Source organism: Chiloscyllium punctatum, chromosome 37 (genome assembly GCF_047496795.1).
Source record: "Chiloscyllium punctatum isolate Juve2018m chromosome 37, sChiPun1.3, whole genome shotgun sequence".
NCBI lineage: Eukaryota > Metazoa > Chordata > Chondrichthyes > Orectolobiformes > Hemiscylliidae > Chiloscyllium > Chiloscyllium punctatum.
Window position 1 is genome coordinate 3,662,545 of NC_092775.1, and position 23,681 is coordinate 3,686,225.

At 39.1% G+C, this 23,681-nt stretch overlaps 2 protein-coding genes across 3 annotated transcripts in view; both read right to left on the bottom strand.

Moving 5' to 3' along the window:
* On the bottom strand, positions 1-22,453 carry rbm12 (RNA binding motif protein 12). 2 transcript variants are annotated; one of them, XM_072556131.1, is made up of 3 exons: positions 22,321-22,453; positions 7,409-7,494; positions 1-5,904 (listed from the first exon to the last, which is right to left on the bottom strand). In XM_072556131.1, exon 3 carries the CDS (start codon positions 5,877-5,879, stop codon positions 3,375-3,377), a length of 2,505 nt encoding a protein of 834 aa, XP_072412232.1. In that variant the 5' UTR covers positions 5,880-5,904; positions 7,409-7,494; positions 22,321-22,453; the 3' UTR covers positions 1-3,374. The 2 variants fall into 2 exon arrangements, with proteins under 2 accessions (XP_072412232.1, XP_072412233.1); XM_072556132.1 differs by lacking the exon at positions 22,321-22,453 and adding an exon at positions 21,584-21,603.
* Positions 1-22,469, bottom strand: part of LOC140462810 (copine-1-like) — a 99,266-nt gene extending 76,797 nt beyond the window's left edge. Inside the window, exon 1 of the mRNA XM_072556134.1 lies at positions 22,321-22,469. The gene's annotated coding sequence lies outside the window, so the exon portion shown is untranslated. The remainder of the gene's footprint in view (positions 1-22,320) is intronic.
* Positions 22,470-23,681: the final 1,212 nt, after the last annotated feature.

The following is a 23,681-nucleotide window of genomic DNA, read 5'->3' on the forward strand; positions in this document are numbered from 1 at the left end:
TTCAAATACCATGAGCCTTTATTTCATGACATTCCAACTATGGACATTTGAGAATATTAAGAAAATCATTAGAGCCAATGCAGGATCATTTGGAAAATAACCAGTTTTACAAAATCATCCCAGTTTCTGAACAGAGATGCCTTTCTGTGCCAAAGTTAACAGTTAAATTGAATGAACACAAGATGAAAAATACAGAAAAATGCAGTTGTATTCAAAATTGATGCCTGTTCTGCAGATTATGAACATCATAACATTAGCTGCAAAGCACTACACTTACCACTATGCAAGCAATGCATTTTTTTGAAGTTGTACCTATATGTTCCACAAATATAAATGCATAGCACCACCGACAAATGAATGTTAACAATGAAGCCAAACTGTACTTTGTGCACAGAAGGTTCACTGATTCTTTGGAAAAGACCGCATATTCCAAACTGTATATGCAATGTGATCAGCATAATGTTGAGCTTTAACACACCAGTGTCCTTAAAGCAATGTCAAAATGGCAATGAGTTGGCAAAGTAAATTAGACACAAGCAATTTGGACAAGTCAGACAATGAGTTACACTTGCCATTTTATGTATGCAGTTTAAGGGTCGTGCAAGAGCAACAGAACAAAACACTAGTTCCAAGTATTCACAACTTTTCTGAAGATTGAAAATAAATTGAGAATATACCACAAAGATAAGCCAGACAAAAATCTCATTCTCTTGAGAACAGGAAGTAATCATTCTTAAAAAAAAACTAACTGGAGGAAATGTCTCTAATAGTTAAAGTCAAATCTAACCCAACAATCAGAGCTTTTCTTTTGAATCACTACCTCTTTTTGCAGGAAGTGGGAAAAAGCAAAATGGGCTTTGTTCTGTTTTATGATGCAGCAAACATTATAATGGTTCTTGTTTGACAGGGGGTGGGGGAATGAGATGCTGCCAAAGGGACCTTGTAAAGAGGGAAATTTTATATTTAGAGAATTTCACTTTGATCCCCAACTGTGATGTGATTCTCAATTCCTTGAAGAACTAAAGTAGAAGGATTTTTAATATGGAATTTCACTGTTGCAGCTGCTCATTGAAAATACTGTTGCATATAAATTTTCTTCTGAAATGAGGTAAATTGCAAATATAGATTATCAATGAGGAAAATCAGACAGGTAACTGTGGTCCTCTCATCCATTTAAGTCCGTATTGGACAACTTTGTTACCAACAAGCCATCAGATTCAGATATACTAAAATGTTGTTTATGTTGCACAAGCATTGGAAAAACAAAAGAAAGCCACCAAATTTGCCATTTGTCTGGCCATTTCTCTTTTAAAAGCAATACAAGATTTTATATCTAAACCTACAAGAGCTGTTTCCTTTATTCATCACGGAATGCATTTTATTGACAAAAAACTGAAGTTAACGGCGTATGTACAACGTGTTCTTTTACATCATGGTTCAGTTCAACATTTTTCCTACTGATCTCACCAAATAGATGTAAATGCAAAATTTATCAGTCTGCAAATTACAAAGGCGATCTTCAAATGCAACTGTACCAGTACAAAGATGCTTAATGTTGCAACAGCAGAAATCCAGGTCACACAAAGAACAATGCAGTTCTTACAATACTACTTACAAGTAGTTTATGGGGACTTCTCACATTAGCTCACTGAGCAGACTTCAATCTAGTTTTGACTTGAATTTGGTTCATGGGTCAATCAGCAAGAATGGAGAGTCACATTGCCACTCAATATTACCGTCAATTTCATTACAATATTGGCTACTTTTGAGACCCATTTTGTGTGGGAGCTGAATCGGTGCTCGTGAATTAAGACCAATCTGTTCCAAATCCCGCTCTACTGCCTCAAACATTAAATTCTACTGGTACAGTACATTGTGGGATTGAAAACCCAAAACTGAAAGTCAGAGATGGAATATCCCAAGATGCACTGGGAGCAGTTACAGATGCTCAGTGAACCAATAAAAGTCCTTTCTCACTATACAATGTAGTGTTGCATACGTTTCAGATCTCCTCAACATCATTGCAAAAACACATCAAAAATTCAAATAAGCAATACGCATTGTCTTTTTAGTTAAAAAAAACAGCATCACACTTTTACTGATTCATTTTGTATCTTTTACAAAAAACTTACGGATATGATACAGTAGGATTGAGGCTTGGGTCATTAACAAGGCTGTACAATATTTCCCAAAACAGGGCACTCTCTATCCAGCATACATTTGCTTACAAATACATTTCAAAATGCTAGTTACTCTAAATCTCTACTAGCACTGCATGCTGGCATGAATACAAATGAGCATTTCCCAGTGCCAGAAAGGAATACAGTTGCAGCTTGCAATTAAAAAAAAAACACTGTTACAAGAATTCATTCGATCTTTGAATGGGTTTACAAGGATCTTTTGTACACCTTTACAAACCAGCAAGTAACAAAATTTTAGAAAAGTATAATGCAGAAATTATACTAAGTGCATCAGCGTTAAAAGTCTTGCATTAGCCAAATTCTACAGCAAGAAACTGGCAGCCTGTAGTGGTTAAAAAAAAGAAAAAAGTTCCTCCGAACTGATTTCACCACCCTTGCAGCATTAATGTGAACAGTGTGGGTACTAGCAGAACAAATAGATAACTAGCACACAAATGAGCTCCATGAACAGTATGATATCAAGCCTTGGGTCACACAATAGCACAAGTTCAAATTGAACACGGAGTGAAACAACTTAACCTGCAATATGCTGTGTTATATACAGAGATTGGAGAGAATGGCTACTCTCAAACTCAAAAGTTTTGAAAAAAAAATACCATGCCCAGAACAAAGGGTCAACATGCACATTAAGAACTGAGTTTTCAACTTACTTGTACCCTAGTTCCTACTATTTTCACTGTGTCTAATGGCAGCTGACAATGAAACCCAAGTGCACAAAATACTATAATTTACATCAATGTCCAACCTAGGTTTAGCTTTCAGTTTTAACTTGCAAGGTTAATTATCTGCCAAAGTTGCCAAAGACAGAGCTTCTATCCACTTAACATTCAGGGTGCCAAAACTTAAAATGATTGCATTGAACAAAGAATCATGGCTACATTAGCATCTAATATGCATCTGTGCATAGACTGGTTGCCTAAGTATGAGGAAGCTAACAGTTTCATGGATCTACACAAAACATCCATTTCTGCTAGGTCTACACTATCAGTGGCGCATTTACAATTTCCACTGGACATCTAAATATTTTCATCAGATTCCAAATAATGGGGGGGTCAAAGAGTCAGTTGCAAACACTTGCAAGTTTCAGGCCAGAAATTCAGATAACCTCCATGTTAAATAACTAAGCTTATGGGAAGCCTACACAAAGCCACAACCTTAATTTAAAATTTGGAGTTATCCCAAGACAAGTTTCACTTTCCTGGATCCCATTGGTCTATCACTCAGGTCAACGACAGCTGACATTGCTTCATTGCAGGATTCAAAAGCAACCATTGCTTCACCTGTAGGCATGCCTTGCTCGTTGAATTGCAAGCACACAGAGTCGGGAATCACACGATAGCCATAAAAGAAATCCAAAATTTCATCCACAGATACTTTGAAGGGCAAATTTTGCACTTTAACCACTGTTGGGCTTTTGGTAGTTAAAGGACCACTTGCAACCCTTGGCTCAACACCTGCTCCTGGAAAACTAGTGACACTGCTGCTTCCAAATACAGGCCCTCCTGTTGGGCCATCACCGATACTAACACTGACCCCTGATCCAGGACTCGGCCCTGGTCCAAACATGTTAGTCGATCCACTAAAGCTACTAACAGGGTTGAATGGTGGTACAGGGCCATTAAGACTGCTTGAACTGACACTTGGTGAGAAAATGCTGTCACCTCCAACACAGGCGAGGAAAGGAGGGTCAAGGCTCCCTTGGTTTGGATTCTTCTGGCTCTTGGTTTGAAATGGTGGATTTGTTTCCATTTCTTGCTTTTGTTCAAGAGTAATCAGTTGAAGAAATGCATTACGTCCATTTAACTTCTTGCGATGCAGTCGCTCAGCCTTCTGTGCCTCCTCTTCATTTAGAAACTGCACAAGGGCCTGCCCAAGCCCTTGGCCATTAGAGTCAACAAGAATCTGGACACCATTTTCTGCTAGTCCAATACCTTCCAAAAACTGGAACACATCGCTTTTGGTTACATTATAAGGGATATTCCATATATGACCACAAATTTTTGGTGAACTAGACACTTCCTCAGTTTTCACTGTTACTTCTCTCTTCTGCTCATTTTGCACAAAGTTGTGTGCTCGCTTCTGAATATTTTCTAGCTTCTCCAACATCGCTTTTTTAGTAATTGGATGAACCTGGATGAAGCGACTGCCCATGTACTGTTTGTGGCGACACAAAGCTGCTTGGTAATCAGTGTGAGTTTTAAATTCTACAAAGCCTTCACCTGTTGCTCTTCCACTTGGTCCATATACTATGTAGATGCTATCCTCTATGAGTTCCAGTTTATTGAAGAATTCCATGATGTGCTTATTTTCAGCCTCATATGGCAAGCCTTTCAAATAAACACAGAACTCCTTATCATGAGGGGAGCGCGATCGTGATCGTTCACGTTTGCTTGGAGATTCAGACCGAGATGTATGAAATGGAGGTAGGCTCTGTCCATAATGCCCAATGGAAGGTGGTGGGCCCATGCTTTTGGGTGTACTAAAGCCAACAGTAGTACTGAGCCACTGCCTCTCTGTTGCAGGGAATACATTAGCAAATCTCTGGCCCATCATCATTTTTCCATGTCGCTTCAGAGCCTCAAATGTGTCCGAGGAACTATAAAACTTCACCATTGCATCTCTGCTATTGCGACCTGGATGATCTTTCATCATGTGCACTGCTTCAATTCGGAGTCCATGAAAAAATTCCCTTACATCTGATTCCATTGCAGTGTATGGCATCCCATAGATATGGGCATACACATCATCAGATTTAATTGGTGGTGGCCCTTTGTTAATTGAACTATGGGAATTCATGGGGTGCAATGGATTTAATGAACCTAGAGGACCCATGTACATGGAACTTACACTATTACTGATGCCTAATGTAGACCCAGAACCATTCATTCCACTGGGCCCAGAGCTCCCTAGAGGAAGAGTACTACCTGCATTGATGGGCATGGGTGGTAAGCTTGGTATTGGAGGTATAGGTGGCATGGGAGGAATTGGAGCAAGAGGAGCTATAGGAGGAAGGGGAGGCACTGGTGGCAGGATACCAATTGGAGGAATTGAAGGCATAGGTGGCAGTGATGGCATTGTAGGTAAAGGAGGAAGTGGTGGTAAAGGTGGTACAGAGTTTATTGTATTCAGTGGTGGCATAGTGCTGGCTATAGTTGAACCCATGGTAAACCCAGGGCTGCTAAAAGTGGGATTGAGGCTCGAGGGTGTACTTCCCATGCTAGCAGCAGAAAAGGTGGGCACATTTTTATTCCCTACGCTCTCATGTAATGAGGAGGTTGTGGTGACCATAGTGGGAGTGTTTAAGTTAGGCATAGTTGTAGGTAAATTACCCCTTGCAGTAATACTAGTATTACTAGTTGGACCTGGTCTACTTGAGCCGACTGGTGGCATATCCACATTACCAGTTTCAAAACGCCTACGACTCAGCTCAATCATATTTTGCATTTCAGTTTTACTACTGAGTAGGAGTGATACTTTGGATCCTTTAATTGTACCCCCACCACGCATCATACCAAGCCGTGCATCTTCATCTGTGGAGAAAACGATGAAAGCCTCACCAAGTTCACCACCTACAATATGCACACCACCATCAGGAATGGTTAATCCAGAGAAGAAGTGGCGGATATCCATGGTCCCCGCCACAATGGGGAGACCCTGCAAGCGGATGACCACGGCCATGCTGAGCACAATCAATAACAACCACCTGCAGACGAGAAAGGCACGAACTACGTCAGACTTGTTAGAACAAAACCAGCCTAACCAGAAATGTAAAATGTACTTAGCATACAATATAAGCCATCACAGGAAAACCAACTTCTTGCAGATATTGTACCAGTTTTAAGACAGGATTTTAAATCAACATTGCATAAATAAGTCCAACTTGCATAATACTAATTGCTCAGCAATTAAGAAACCACAACAGTAAGATACATCCTTTTACCACTACAAATTGCATTTATTACAAAATAATAACGGACCAATATGAGCTTTACCAAAGAAAATACAACACTAAGCCACATAAGGAGACATTAGGACAGATAACCAAAAGCTTGGTTGGTCAATTACTAGATTTTAAAGAGTGAGAAATGAAAGAGGCTTTGCTCAGGAAGGAACATGCAGACTACAGAATCTAGAAGCTGAACAGTCAGCTACCAAAGATGGGACAGTAAGAAACCTGAATTAGAGGAGTCAGTGAGTGATGGATTAATTACATGTAGGAGGAGGTGGTATCAAAGTAATTTGACATGGTGAAGAATTTTTAAAATTGAGTTATTGCCAGACCCTGATTCAACATAAGTCAGCAAGCACAGGGGTCATGGGTGAACATGGTTTGGGTAAGCCAAGATTTACAGTTGGGGAGAATGTCTTGGAGCAACAGTCATGTCTAGAGGTAACAAAGGCACAAATGGGGTTTCCAGCTGATATCTGATGCAGGTTGTGGAAGCAGGCAGGCAGTCAGATGGGGAGAGGAATGGTCTAGTTCAGTCTTGGACAGCTGCATGGGAAGGGTTTTATAGTGCTGTCCAAAGACAAGTGTTCAGAAAATCAGTACTATTAAGTGGAGTGAAGCTATGCTTGTCCAGTACTGATTGTTCAATAAGCAGAGTGGAGAGATGATGCGGTCTAGCCAGTGCTTTTAGCATGCAAATCAAATCTGACATTTCTGGCATATGTTTCTTTGAATGTCAAACCTTCTTACAGATACATTGCAATTTACAATATTGAATGTGAATGCAAAAACAAGTAAACTACAATTCAGATTTCAAATCTATCTCGGCTTGTAAAGCATACCAGAATTTGCAACAGTCAGACTACTACAGTAAGCAAACTCAAGTTTAGTTGATACACAACTCTTCTGGGTTTGTTTCTGTGCTCATTCCATGCTAATAGCCAATTCTGCAAATTGCAGGTCAAACATTAAAATTCAATGCCAATAAAGAGCACTGTAGACAGAATTTACAGCTGAAAACAGAGCCATGTGTCTGAATTTTTAAAAAATCTTCAAACAAAATAGCCAATAAATTGGAGTCTGACATATTTAAATCATGTTAATCTACCAAACCTCAAGGTAAATGCCCTTTTACTAAATACCAATTAAAATTGTAAATCTCAATGTTTCCGCTCAAAATTTTAAAGCAACTAAGTTGGAGCCTGCATAAATTTTAAAGTTCTATATCTAAAACAACCTGTACAGAAGAGAATCTTACCTGTAACCAAAACAGTGGCGTTTCCCTTAAGCAGCTGAGGACACCAGCCAATCCTGTTGTCAACCAATTTAAACCAACTTTACAGACTGCAGAAAGAATAAACGGGATGACAAATCAATGTCTGCAATACGCAAAGCAATCAGCCTGTTGGCGTGTACATGAATGTCACCACGTAAGACCACATCTTGTGGAATCAGTTCAAGCCGAACATTTCAGAATTCCTCAACTTTCCATGTTATGCAACATTAACCATCAAATCTCCCCTAGCTAAATAAAGGGAGACTATGAATTCAAGGCAATAATCAAGTCTCCATAGCCAACTGAGGGGGAAAGCAACACAGGAAATAGGAGGCTATTCAGCAAAAGAGAATTTCCTGGATTCTTTTCATGGAAACTTGTGAAAAGATTTTTCCGAAGTTCAATCTTCAATGCAGTACAACTCCATGGATGCCTGGGACCTTCCTTTTTCTTACTCAAGTAGCCATACTAGCATAATTCTAGACCAGAGAGGTCAGAAAAGTTAGCAAACCTTGCTGACACAGCCAAACACAAACCCACCATGGCCAAATGCACACAACCTCCAGAGATTAATGGACAACAGCCAAGTTCTTGCTATTACAAGAACTGCTGCTTACTATCCCAAGAGTGGCACCCTTCTGTTGCACTCACTAAGAAAAGCTCTGAAGAATAGGGATTAATTCTGGGACTTCACTGGTCTGTATGGTTCAGCTATTTCACGCTGAGCTACAACAATGTGGAACAATACACACTTCCTAATTTGAAGCAATGAGGTTTGGCATTTGAATTTGGTAGATGACAGATAACTTTGGATATAATAACTGTTGTATAACTATATTATGTTCATGAAGATTGTAAATTAGAAGACTTGTGACATTGTCCACAGCAACGAGGGGAGGGATGATGCATTCTACCAAAGAAAAGTTCAGGCTTTCTACAATGTATGACCATTATTGACCAGTATCTAATACAAGCAATCTATTTGCAATTTGTTACCATACCAAAAGAAACTTCCACAAATACTCCACAGTTTAACAAGCTAAGAGAATTTTAAACTACAAGTCTTCACCAGTATAAATGTACCTTAAAAACAAAAAAAAAATTACGCTTGCAATCAGACTCCAAAATTTCTGAAATTCACTGGCCAGGGTTGGGAGAAATTGTATGCTATTAACAATCATTTGATTTACAATGTAAATGTTCAGGTATATCATTAGGTTTGTCAATTTTTAGAGTAACATGGTTCATGAAAAATATTGTGGTAAAAGGTAATTTAGCTTCATGATGTAAATAGTTTAGAAGTCATGCATTAAAATTGACTTGAGAATTCCTGTATTATGCTTAATTATTCCACAAGAAGCTAATTGCTCAAAAGCATTTACCCAATGTGTAAAAATTGCCCCGAATACAAAAGACCATAATAGGGAATGAACAGTTAACTGGGGTGACTTTGATAAAAGGATTAGGTTTAGGACTGATAACATAAAACAACAATCTCATTAAAGCAATAGCTGTAGCTGTGAAACTTGAATTACAGTCATCATCTGAACTCAGAGTACTTTGGAAAAAAAATGTCTGTTACAAAGCTCTTGGCTGACTGGTAATATTATTACCAATAGCTAGTGTTGCTTCAGGTCGAAAATGTGTTTAGGGATTTGCAGTGAGGAATAGAGATTGTGAAAAACTGTGTTTCAGTGAGAATCCATACCATCAGAAATAACATACTCAATTAGAAAATTTAAACTTTTGCTAAATATAATGTGATTATGTGGGTAGATGTTCTTTCCAGAGCACTTTTTGGACTCCCCTTTTCTTTAACCAGTAAATATAAAGAAACAAAATGGACAATCGCTATTTAAAATAAGATTGAGATAGACAAACAATCATGAAGTTGATGGCAAGTCATTTAACGTGTGACTCAGTAAGAGAACAAGAATCAGACAATAGACCTTAGATTCCATCTTACCTTTGCCCCTACACTCACATCCTGACTAATGTTAACTAAAATTTGTACAAGATCCAGTGACATGCTCTTAAAGATCATTCTAGAGGCGCACACAAGGCTCTCTGTCAGTGGCAGCATGTGGTAGAGTTAACGAGCCCGAGCAAGAGATTCAAAAATTTCATTGGTCCAGGCTCCTACACATCCTCAATGGCTGTGGAAAAATATTCAATGCAACCTAGCAAGTGAAATTTTACTTCACAATAGTGAGGGAAACCAAGTTAACACTGAGTCCAGTATGACTTGTTCATAATGAATTGGAAACATGAATTCAACTTCTCTCCACAGATGCTGCCAGACCTGCTGTGTTTTTCCAGCACTTTGAGTTTGTTTCAGATTTGCAGTAACAGTGCCATATGCCTAGAACTTCAATGTAATCCAAAACTACAGTAAGATGTATGAAGATTTTTAACTACCTCCCCTATTTTAATGATACAAAACTATTTTCCTAACATTATCGAGTCCCATCTAGTTTGTTCTACTGTCATAACTCCGTACATTAAACAAATAAGCCTAAAATAGAGAACATTGGTCTTAAAAAATTCATGATACTTAGATAAATGCTTTTCATGCTCAATGTTGTTAGAACACGAATGCATTATTAAAGTGATTTTGAAGCTAAGTCAGTAATAGTTGTGTGTGCGTTTTCAAAAAAGTGTGTGGGAACTGTATTGGAAATAGTCCCAAAGTGCAGCAGAAACTGAAATGATAAACTGACTGGCTTCTTTCCACGTATGCCCTTCAGTGATTAAAACAGGGATCATTGAAGTTTCTTTGAAAAGGAATTCCGAACAGATGTGACACTACCAAACCCTGAATAAAGCTTCTATCCTGTACACAAAGTAACTTCCATTTAACCAAGAGGACTGGCATGGCAATTCCACTTCCTTCATCAGTCATCCTGGAGGCAGAAGGGAACCTGCCAATTTAGCATCAATTCTGCCACCTTGAAAAGATAACTTCAATTAAATTTTTACAAAGCAGTGGAAGCTGAGAAAATTAAAAGTCTGAATTTTAACCTGTATACCCAATTTGATTTTTATCACCCAAGTTCTATAAATGAAAAAAAGTTAGAAAACAAGAACAGTGTGAACACCTCAAAAGACCAACCTATGTCGGTAAAGAAAATGGTGACATTTTCTTCACATATAAATAATTGTTAATTACTGAAGAAATAACACTATGGAATCAACAAGATATTAAGTACTGGATGTTCTAAAGGGGAAGCATTATAACCCCATAAAATAATGATTTTATGCCATTCTTTTGTCACTTATTAAACACGGAATACCAATTTTTGTGGTTAAAAGACATTTCTCAAAAAACTACTAGATTAAGTCGTTAATAACTGTATAAGGACGAAGTTAATTTTGCTCCAGCATACTACACAAAATTGTAAATTCTTGCTGATTTTTTTATTGTAATAGTACAGTAAGTGCAGCCAGGTTTCCTTAGGTTACTACAACTATCAAGAATTTCAGCAATGTATAAAAAAAGAAAAAAATCATCCATGCACCCTCAATTGTGTGAAGCACCTAGAGATTCTACTACAGATTTGACTTTCCAACCATGGCTGTATCCAGAAAACAGGTACAAGGTGCAAAACCTTGGAGGACATGTACACATTACAAGGACAAATCAAGGCAACTGCTTATTAAAGTCAGTCACATCAATGCAATTTACCCTGTAGGGCTCTACCATCATTGTACTAACCAGAATGACAATACATTTCCTTGTGAACCAAATCCAACTACACAAAATACTCCTCCTTATGCAAACATCCACTACATCAGTCAGCACAGCCAGACTGGCCAATCCATTAGTAGGCCTGTCATAGAGCACATGCATTTGCTCCAAATTTGTAGCTGTTGCACTTTAATGTGGTTATTTACATTCAATGAAACAAAATTAATGCTTCTTGCTCAAGTGCAGATCTGGCCATTTAACCAGCTTAAGATTTCCACCCCATTAAAAACAAGTGTAATAAAGGCGATACTAAACCTGCTGAACATTCCAGCATTTATATTTTGTCTGATTTTTTTCTTTCAGTTCTCATTTCAACTCATCATTCCAGATTGTCTCTGGATTTAGCAAAACTGAGCCAACAGGCATACCAAATATTGCTTCGTGTGAAGGCTGTGGAAACCAAAATGCAATTATAGTGAACATCCCAGTGTGCATTAGAGCAGATTGCAAAAATTATAAGCATAATCAATTACTGGTGTAAATGCAGGAAACAGAACAGCCAACTCACACAGCAAGATCCCACAAACAGCAATAACTAATCTTGACTCAGACAAAAGTGGTACCCATCATGTTATGGCTGACACCAGTACTTCAATTCTGGCACAGGGTGGCTAATAAACATCAACAAAAATGTAACTCCACCTCACACAGGGAGATTTACACCAACTGTTTACAGAAACATTTGAGAAAGACTGACTGTCCCATCAAGTTGAGCACAGCAAGGCCACAAGGAAGTAAGGTGAAAATTCAAGTGTGTCACTCAACAAATGCCAATACACATACATAGCAATCAGCAAAATCAATGTGGTCCATCAAGTCTCCTTTGTTCAGGATAGGCAACAGAATCATTGCCTAAGAAACAGGAAAAGCAAGTGATGTAGCCCAGCTAAATGTCAAACAGACCATTATGGTAACAAAACACAAATTAATCAGAACACCAGTTCACTGGTATTTACCATCCCTCTGCCACAAACAAAACCAGAAGCATGCAAGTCGAGGACTCATCCATAGCTTTTACTCAGCTGAATTGCAGTGCCAGTTATGAAAGCAGTGAACAAAAATACTGGCAATTCGCTCAATTCACAACAAAGTGCACAATTATACTTAGAGGAAGGATTAAGAAAAATACAAACATTTACATATTTAAACTCTGTAAATCACCATTCTGTTCCAAAATACCTTGCTATACAACACAAATTCAACACAAACAAAACGAGAAAACAGAATAGGAACTTTTCCCAGAATGACATGAGACAAAATAACCACTTTGAAAAGTTCTAAACCACAATCAAATTCTAACAGCATCATCATTTATTGTGAAGCAAGATTTTCCAACCAGAAACTGATCATTAAAAATTCTGAAGACGTGCACCAGCAACAAATTGTAGAGACAAACTAAATCTTCACGTAAGCAACTCGAAAAGAACACTTAACTGTAGACTTAAATAAGCTTTACACAATTTTAAATTGGATTCAGTTAAAGACACCTTCTTCAATGAATACACATTCAAAAATCTTTAAAAAACCCTTGTTAAAAATTCAATAGCTTGAACAATTAAGCATACCTTTGCAGAATTACCACAAAATTAACATATTATAATCCAGGAGATCTGCCGTACTAAATAGTTTGAGTTCTCAAATACACTTATCTGAAATGATAAGAATACCACCACAACTTGTTCATTTTCTCAAAACTGCAGAGACTGCACCACCACTGTTCAAAGAAAGCAGGATCTTGCAATTTTACCACCAGCATATTAAGCAGAATTAAACTCCATAAATGCCACAAAACTTTAGTTCATTACATCAGCTTGTACTGTTTGATACATCATTCCAAAACAAAACCAAAGTGATCAAAGTTTATAAATTCCAAGCTCAAATAAAATTCTGCTGCAAATACTACTTGACCTAAAAAAATAAAACTGACCTGCCAAATCATTAGCTTCAATCAAAAGGTTGACTCATTTTAGATCAATTCCATTATTCAAGACAACTGATGCATTATTTGTTCCACAACAAAGCAATATAAACAATTGCTAGCACCCATTTGCTGCAAATTTTCACTCCACCTTTATCAATTCCTTATAAAAATATAATAAACATAAAAATGCATTTCATTCCAAAACAGACAGACACCACCACTTTCAATCATTTAGAGAGTTATTTAACACTGTGCTTGAGACCACCAGAAGCCTCAAATCACTTCACAGGCAATAAATTGTAGCAGTCACTATTGTAATATGGTACATACAGCAGAAAGCCAAATCCTTTGAAAGCCACAATTAACAAACCAAATTCACACAAACAATCCAGAAGCTTCACAATTTGAAAAGTGAATCTACATATTTAAAACTTAAGTCTCATACAGATTCTGAACGTTTCTCAGTACAAGCTACTGAACAGAATACTGTAAAAATCAACCTATTGCTTAGGAATGCCACAATGACCTTGAAAATATTAAGTACGCACATCCCACCAGAAAACAGATGATCTGTCCTTTTCAGATCCGAAACAGATATGAAGACCATTCCAATATCAAGAAAGCAAACAACACTACCTAACAAAAAGAAACAATCAGAATCAGTCCTGAAAACAAACATCAACTTGAAATGTAACAGTTCAAATTTAGTTCACATTTTCATACCCTTTGTGTAGGAGGAAAAATTGATTTTCTTTGCTGTATATTCAAAATCATCCTCATGATGGAAGATTTCAATACCATCATTAAACACACAGTCCAAGATCACCTCTAAAGCTGCTTATATCTCATACAAGAAAATGCATTGCACTTGAAAAGTGAGCTTTAATCAGTTAGAGACATGGAATCAGACAGCATAGAACTGGACGCTTTAGTCTGGAGTCGTCCATATTGACCAAGTTTTCCAAACTAAACACATCCCTAGGTGAGAAGGCAGGTAGTGAGGATGACAAAGTTAAATTATTTTGGTCAAACGAAATCAAAAACAGGGCTCTTCAGATACAGAAGCCTGATAGTCTCAAACTTAATCCAAAGTCTGTGCTGACTTCAATTAAAAAAGGCTGAAGGATTCCACAAGTAACCAGAAGGATTGGAGGGAATGGAAAGACACCAAAGACAGCTGGGCGAGGGAACAAAAAGCTGCATCAATTGATATCCAATGGACCTTTTCAGGGGTAAAGTTGCCACAGCAGTGATGTGACCTACACCGAACAGCAACTGAGATTAGTTTTGATCAAAGGATGTGGTTCTTTTGGGCAATGCATACAATTATTGCCCATACATGCTAAGGTGGTGATACAAAGGAATGAGTTACCGTGCAATTTCAAAAATCAGTTAGAGTTAACTACATTTGTTTGGCATTGAAATTCTATATCATAAGAACAGAAGGAGACCTCTTGAGCCTGCCCAGCCACTGAATAGGATCATGGTGATCTGACATTCCCCACATGCACTTTCGTGTTCTTTCCCCATGACCCTGGATTTCTGACTGTTCAAGAATCTCTTTCAGCCTTAACTTAATGCAAGGACTATACTGGGCAGCACAGTGGCATAGTAGTTAGCACCAAGGACTCAGGTTTGATTCCAGCGTGGGTGTATGGAGTTTGCATGGTTTCTGCCAGGTACTCTACTTTCCTTCCAGAAGACAAAGATGCGCTAATTTGGTGGATTGGCCATGCCAAACTGTTGAATAGGGTCCAGGAAAATGCAGGCTAGGGGAGTTAGCCATGTAAATTCAGGATTATTGGGATAGGGCAGTGGGCTAGGTCTGGGAGGGATACTCTTCAGAGGGTTAACGTAGACTCAATAGGACAAATGGCTCCTAACTGCACTGTAGGGATTCACTGCTCCAAGGCAAGGAGTCCAAAGACTCTAAAAAACCTTTCAAGAGAAGAAATTCCTCCTCATCTCAGTCTTAAATTGGCATCCTTAATACTTAGACTATGTCCTCTGGGGTCGTAGACCCATGAAGGGAAACATTCTATCAGTATTTACCCTTCCAGAAACCAATATGTTTCAGTGAGACCACCTTGTATCCTTCTAAACTCCAGTGAATACTTTGTACGCAAGACAATTTTTCCATCATCCTACAGAACCTTCCAAAGAAAAGACATCTCTTCTAAAATAAGGGGACCAAGACTGCCCCCATAATAACAGAATGGCTACAGCACAGTAGTCATTTAATATCAGTTTGCCTGCTTTATTCTCTTAGGTAGTAGATAGTCTGAACCACTGTCTGCATTAAAAAAAGTTGTCACATTTGACTCACTGATATTTATAGCAGAGTAGGACACCATTCAGCCCACCACATCCATTCTCAAAGATCTGACAATATTAATCCCTTTTTCCAGTTCTTGCCCTGTAGTCCCAGAGGCTACGGCAATGGCAATAAATTGCTAAATATGTTTACATGTTAAAAGAGTTTGTCTCAACTACTCCTCCAGGCAGAGTTCCAGACTCTAACACCCTCAGGGTAAAAAAGTCTCAACTCTCCCTTAGCTCTTACTTCTCATCTGAAATCTATGCTCCCTGGTTACTGACCCCTCTACTTAAAGTGTCTTCTTATTCCATCTATGCTCCACTATCAGACCCCTTTTGAATCTTCACTATTCCAAATAAAAGAACCCCAGCCTGCCAATATTTCCTCAACATAGGCTGTCGAGCTGAAGCAGCATTCTGGTAAATCTCCTCTGTCACTGTCTAGTGCAAACTTATTTCTTGCTATAACGTGGTTACTAGAACTGCATGCAGTATTTGAGTTGAGGCCTATTTAACATTTTACACAGAAATAAAACAAAGCACTGGACCTTAGTTCCAAAGAAGTCATAGGGCACAAAACTTTAACTCCTTCTCTGCCAGACCTGCTCAGTTTTCTCCAGCATTTTCTGTTTTTATTTCAGATCTCCAGCATCCACAATATTTTGCTTTTATTTCAGTGTTTTATACACCCAGCATAACCTCCCTAATTTTGATTATTTTTCATTATTTCAGTTCTATTCCAGTGTCTAGATCCCCTCATGATTTTGAACACTTCTTTCAAATGTTCTCAAAGAACAACCCCAGATTCTCCAATCTATATGCTTTCACATTGCCAGCTAGGCTATTATAGCAAGCATCCTACTATGGACTCCAGTTCTCTCTATGCCGTATATTTTCAGTGTCCCTACTTTTCGGTTATCTCCTTGAGGTTTTTTGGGGTAAATAATTTTGCGAGGGCCAAGCTAGAGAAAAACTGCTTCCATCAGTAGAAAAGTCACTGATCATGAGCTAAGTTTTAGTAATTCTTAGCAGCAGGAAGGGGAATGGAGAAATACCCTCATGCAGAGGGTGGTAGGATCTGGAATTCTGCTCAAAAATATGATAGATGTAGATATCCATACCATACATAAACTCTTGAGGTGTCACAACTTATAGGGCTGTGAAGCAAAAGCTGGAAGGTAAGGTTAGGATGCTGCATGGTCTGGAGGGAAGGTCTTATGAGGAAAGGCTGAGAGACTTGATCTGTTCTCATTGGAAAGAATGCGGCTAAGAGGGGATTTAATAGCGACATACAAGATGATCAGAGGATTAGATAGGGTAGGCAGTGATAGTCTTTTGCCTAGGGTGGTGACATCAGTTTGTATGAGAGGACACAGCTACAAATTGAGGGGTGAAAGATTTAAGACAGATGTCAGAGGCAGGTTCTTTACTCAGTGTGGTCAGGGCATGGAATGCCCTGCCTGCCAATGTAGTTAGCTTAGCCACATTAGGGACACAAACAATCCTTGGATAAGCACATAGACGATGGTGGAATAGTGTAGGGGGACGGACTTAGATTAGTTCACAGGCCAGTGCAACATCAGGGGCCAAAAGGCTGTTCTGCACGGCTTTGTTCTATGTTAAACTGACTAGCATTTGTAACCAACACAGAGACAATGGTCCAACTGGCTACCTCCTGTGTCATAATCTTTGTTTTCTTTCTACACAAGTAAAATCTCTAATCCCTGGAAGCATTATCAGAAACTTTTTGAGCATTGCTGCATCCCTGCTAAAGCTTATTCAAGTAAGGCAGATATAATGTGGTGCATTGACTAAATTAGGTTGATGCACTTCAGGTTTTTGTTGGCATCAGATCAGATTTCATCCATAGGGGAAAATAATTTCTTTCAAGGAGTGATAACATAGGGAAAAAAAAATAATTTTTAAGCAAATTGCAAAGCAATAACTCTTTTTAGGAGATTACATAACATGCACTTTAAATATTAAAAGCCAAAACTTTGCATCAAAAACAAATAAAGCACAGAGTATCCCTTACCAGTCAGAACTTGAAAACTAGTAGGACTTTCAGTCCAAATCGTACTGCATATACCTCATCTATCTTTTAGAGCCACTTGCCAGCAAGTTAGAAAGCAGAATTGGGACCAAAATAATTCATGCGATCAGGATTAAATGCCTAAAAAAAAAGGCTGAACAGGCAAAGTTTAACAATACAGTTGACATCAGAATTCTAATCAAATCTCAAATCATTCTATTCAATTTATCATTTAGAACATTAACAAAGTTTAAAATTTAAATGTGTGCTACTGATATTTCTCCTGGTGTAAAACTTGAAAACTTATTAAGTAAAAGCAACTCATCATCTTTTTTTTTCTCCTAAACAGAACAACTACATACATCTGCTTTTAATAAGAACCTTGCTGTGTGGTTCAGCAAACCAGAAATTATAGTTTGGTGGGTGGAGGCTTAGAAAATTGCAACATTACTTTTAGCGAACAGATTCATCACAGTCAGATTTCACAATATATTCACCTGCATGCAACATCATGCAACTGCCCCTGAAATAACATTATTAATATAGAAATGCAGATCCCACAACTGACCAGTCTACTGACACTGATGTGAAGAGTGGCCATTGAGGCATGTCTATAAAAACCATGGAGATGCATTTCAACCAGATGTATTCAAGAAGCAAGGGGAAACAAAACTGAAAAGGGATCACTTGCAAGCAGACTCCCTCCACACTGCTGCAATCATGTGGAGGTGCTGGTGTTGGAATGGGGTGAACAAGGTCAGAAGTCACCACACCAGGTTATAGTCAACATGGTTATTTGAAATCACAAGTGTTTGGAGTATTGCCCCATTGAAGCGAAGTGAAGCAGATGGGTACAGAATTTATTGGCAGAAAGATCAAAAGATCGTACAAATTGTATGATGGAATGGTGCAATCAACAGGTCTCAAGACTATGGACATTCCTCCTGATAACTATATTTACTTTCAAACCACAAGGAGGCCAAAACTTTACTTTAATATTAAATCACACCATTGCCTGAACATTCATTTTAAAAGAACTGTGGATGCTGGAGATATGAATCAAACTCAAATGAGGAACCTATTATCCGAAGGACACTGGCGGGGAGTACTTCGTTCAGTTAACCGAATTCTGGACAATTGAATGTCAGATTAAAGTTGAGCCAAGCATTGGGATCTTGCAATCTTGCCAAATAATCCAATATTCGGACAATCACTGTTCCTCTGTAATTGTTTCGATTCAGCTTATTTTAATGGCCGATTTAAAATTTATCCATAGACATAAAAGGTGTTCGTCAAAACAAATTCCTTAGTAACCACAATGCCACCAATGGAATAGGTGGTCCATGATAACCCATTAAAACAGTTCTTAAAGTTGTAAAATAAACAAAAGAATTGTACCAATAGCATTTCTTTTGGAGACAAATGTGTTTAGGTCTCCTACTATGTCGCTCATCCTCACCGTACCTAACTTGTTTGCCCTGCAAATTAATACTTAGTGCGAAAGCACAATATGTTGGTTGACTTTATTAAATTTTGAAACTGACACTGGAATCCAGAAGACCAGCATTTAACGTAAAATGTAGAAATATCATTCAACAAATTTCATGTTAGACACTCCACCCATTTTCAAATTTCAGTGAATTCAATTTAAGAGTTAATTCTGGATTCATAACCACCAAAAATTTGATTGAGATTGGTCTACTCAGCATGTTGTACATTAGTGAAAAGATGATAATTCTATTGATATGCTTAAGACAAAACTGTGCTTTAGATAAAAAGATTGCGCTTTAGGCTGTTTTACCACCTTTAAAATTTATGATTTAAAATAGTTTCTAAAGCTGCAAAAGGAAAATATAACACAGCCTGACTCCATACCATACTTCATTAAGGCCCTTAGAGATCAACACACAATGCAAGACTAAAAGTCTCCAAATTCCTGGTGCTTGTCATCATAGGAATTTCAGCACAAGGCATCATTCAGCCCATTATACCTGCGCCAGTTCCACTTTGGAACTAACGCCTCTAAACAATGGCTTTGCTCTCTGTAACTTTTGCTCAGATGTTTATCTAATACTATTTCCAGAGACTGATCAACTGTATTTCAGCAGATCTCTACTCGTATGAAAACTTTCCAAATTCACCTAACTGTGTGCATGAGACACAGATGGGGAGAACGAGAAAGGAATGTAGGAGGGAATAAAATTACACAAGATTTGAACACTTCCTTTTAAATTGAAACTTATAAAACTCTGAAGATTCTCAGGGTAGTCAAGATAAGAAAAAAAAGATCAAGTGTCATGACGTTTTAAACTGATAGTTCATGTCAACTGATCAAGTAACTACTATACCACGTAGGTCAGCAAGTGGCAAAATCTTAGTGGGCAGTTCGGACAGTGGTTGTTGAATACAGAGTCTCAGAAAGGAGTCAGTCAAATTGCCCTGCCAATCTTGACATCAGACTTGTTGAATTGATGGTCATCCAATCGAAGCAAGAGAAGTCAATTCGCACCTTGAAACTTTAACCAAAAGGACTAAGGAGGAGGAACAGCAAATTGTTTGGTCCTTCAAGCCTTCTCCACCATTCAGTAGCATCATAGCTGAGTTAGTAAGTAGATACAAGAAAATTGGTAGAGTAAATAAACTGTTGCAAAAGCTCTTTTTAAGAGATCCTAATGTAACAGTATAAAATTTATCTTTTCTACAATTAAGATCAGGGAATTTTAATGTTTTCAGTTTAAAACATTTCTAAAACTCTTGATCGCTGAAGTTTACTGTATTTTTCAGTAGTGGCATCTCAATTTTTTTCCACAAAATGTTTAAAAGTCCTCATTACTCCAATTTGAAATTTCAGCGAATATACAGTTTAGGATTTTGGGTAGTTAACTTAGTGACAAAAATGAGCTTATTAAAGTATCCAATCATGTTGGTCTGCACCAACCAGAAGCTAATCAATTGTTATTTATAAGCATTGGAGGTTATGCATATTTATGTTGGGAGACAACATTAAGTGTTCAGAATTAAAAGGAAGATACTGTACTTTGCCACGCCAATTAAAAAAACAACACCAAATGAAAAATGGCAAAGTTGATTCAAAATTAACTAATGTCCCAAATGAACACAAGTACCATGGCTACAAAATAAAGCTAAATTATTAGAGGCTCATCCTCTAGTTGCAGTCTCTAAGCTGGGATATACCTGTTTGGTGAACATCACAACCAATTGTGCCAGCAACAATGGATGATCTTCACAAAATATTTCCACATCATACACCCAAGTTCAAAATAAACAAAGTCTGTAGTAGTGCAAATGCTGTCAGCTTTGTTCTAATTTTCAGGAGTGTTGTACTTGAACGGGTTTCAGATGATGTTTACAAAAAGAGTCACTACCGTACTTCAGCATTTATAGTATGATGCATTAGATTCATATCACTAACTAAAAGCCAAACCATCACAGCTTTTATGCATTAACATTTAGTTAACAAAAGCACCAAGCACATGTTAGAAAACATGGCAAGTACCAAAACCTAATGCCTCAATTAGATTGAATGTGCACAAGAACAGGGTTACAAATGTGTTCATAAATAAATTTAATTTGTGCTTAACATAATATGCAACTGAGTAACACTATCAGAATAGACACTAGACACAACTAAATAGCACTTGGTCAAAACTGCTTCAGGGACAAGCGATGTGACAAATTACACAATCTAACAAGGTTTTACAACAAGCAACACAAACAAACCAGATCTGGCTGACATCCATTTTACAGCAAGGCCCTAAATAAAGAAAATAAAATGTTAAAAATGCAAGTAGTATACAAATCAATACTAAAACAAAATCAAAAGATCACAGGTCCAACCAACCTGACATGAACAAGGTTAATGCGCATAAACACCCTACCATTTCAAGAATATTTTCCTTCTGCTCAAACTTCATTCTTTTTACTTTATGATTCTAAAAGAACAATCCAATTTGTTCCACACAGACCCATTTAGCAAAAAAAAATTCTGATCAGCAAGCCATGGACCAACACATGCAGATCATTAGACGGGATTCATTACATGAGATTGCACTTTGAGAGCAAGTATCCTTTGCAACTTTTAAAAACGTGCAGTATCCACAAAATGAAACCAGTAAATACCTGCAGAATATTTGAGACAAAATCTGGATCTTGAACAGTTTAAAAAAAAACAAGGCCATTGTTTTAATTTGCCTTCAGGATTAAACAGTATGTGGTGGACTCTGAAATCCTCCTTTCGATTTTAGACAGAAATACCACTTGCTTTTAAATATTACAATTGAGCCCAAGAGGTATGTACTGAGTGATTAAAGCTGTGCGCCCGAGCTCGAGGAAGAATCCTACCCCCTTGGCCCCACTTCGACCCTGGGTGTAGAAGGAATCGACCCACATCTCTCCCCGTCTCCTCCCCCCCACCCCCCGGGTCCGGGCTCTGGGAGGACTCGTCCCCCACTCCCCAACTCCGGATTCCTTCGACGGTCCCTCTTGCTGCGCATGCACACTCTTTGTCCCGCTCCCGCCCCCCGCCCCCGCACAAAGCGCCATATCGCCCTCACACAAGCCACCGAAGATTCAGCCTCAATTCAACTAAAATCCATTCACTGTAATAATCCAACCAGCAGTGAGCAGAGGGAGACCGAAGGGAGGTGGCGAAGGAGGGGGGGGGGGGGGGGGGAAGGGGCTGGCGGAGAGGCCTACCCGGGCGCCCTCCCGCGGGAGGCCTCGTTGCTCGGTCCGCCGAAAGGCCCGAGCTCGGAGTTACAGAGAGAGGGAGAGAAACAGCGGCATTTACTGACAGACAACACAACTCATTCCCGGCCCCGCACGGCCGCAGGAAGCCGAGTCAGCGATGCCCTTACCGGTGACACGGGATCTAAAGGATTAACTAGGGGTGGGCCTGAGGGTTTAAGCGAGCGGACGCCCTGCTGCTCTCCCGCTCCCGCTCGTTTCCTCACTCAGCCTCAACAACATGGCGGCGAGGAGGCAACCCCGCCCCCCATCGTTTGCGTCTGACGTCGGCGGTCTCCGCCCCCCAGCCGACTGTAATTAACGTCATCGGGATAGACCCCGCCCCTTAGGATGTGGGTCTGACGTTACCGCTAACCGTTCCCGCCCACGTTTTGACGTCACCCGACCGTATCGGCCCCTTAGTGTCTGCGTCTGACGTCGGCAACAACTGTTCCGCCCTTTACCTGACGTCTCGCAGGATAGGCCCCGCCCATTCAGTGCATGCGTTTTCTTTCAAAGGTAACTGGCCCCGCCCCATGGGAGCCTGACCCCGCCCACTGCCAATATCATGGCGTCACTCCAGGGAGATGATCTGGGTCAAGTGTTCGAGTCCCATCACGTTTGGTGCAGACTTCTAACTTCTGTAAATTTCTGGAATTAAAAACTGGACTGAATGGTGACCATGAAAAACAATTGTCATTTTTTTGCCAATCTGTTCGCTAATGTCCTTTTATGTGAAGGTCATAGAGATGTACAGCACAGAAACAGACCCTTCAGTCCAACTCATCCGTGCTGACCATCCTACCCTAATCTAGTCCCATTTGCCAGCACCCGGCCCATATCCCTCCAAACCCTTCCTGTTCATATACCCATCCAGATGCCTTTTAAATGTTGCAATTGTACCAGCCTCCACCACTTCCTCTGGCAGCTCATTTCATACACGCACCACCCTCTGCGTGAAAAGATTGCCCCTTAGGTCTCTTTTGTATCATTCCCCTCTCATCGTGAACCTATGCCCTCTAGTTCTGGACTCCCCCGACTCCAGGGAAAAGACCTTGTCTATTTATACTATCCATGCCCCTCATGATTTTATAAAATCTATAAGGTCACCTCTCAGCCTCCGATGCTCCAGGGAAAACTGCCCCAGCCTATTCAGCTTCTCCCTATAGCTCAAATCTTCCAAACCTGGCAACATCCTTGTAAATCTTTTCTGAACCCTTTCAAGTTTCACAACATCCTTATGATAGGAGGGAGACCAGAATTGCATGCAATATTCCAGCTAGTATAAGACTGGCATGGACAATGTTAAAAACCACATAACCTTCTAGCTCAACAGGTTTGTTTGGAAGCACTAGCTTTCAGAATGCTGCTCTTTCATCAGGTAGCTAGTTATAAACTGTTGGACTATGACCTGGTGTTGTGTGATTTTTAATAGTGTCCTTTAGTGTGGGAAATCTGGCATCCTTCTGGCATGGATTTCACCAGTTTCCTC

What these genes read in the sequence shown, in the direction of transcription:
- rbm12 (XM_072556131.1), bottom strand. Translation starts at nt 5,879, where the DNA reads ATGGCCGTGGTCATCCGCTTGCAGGGTCTCCCCATTGTGGCGGGGACC.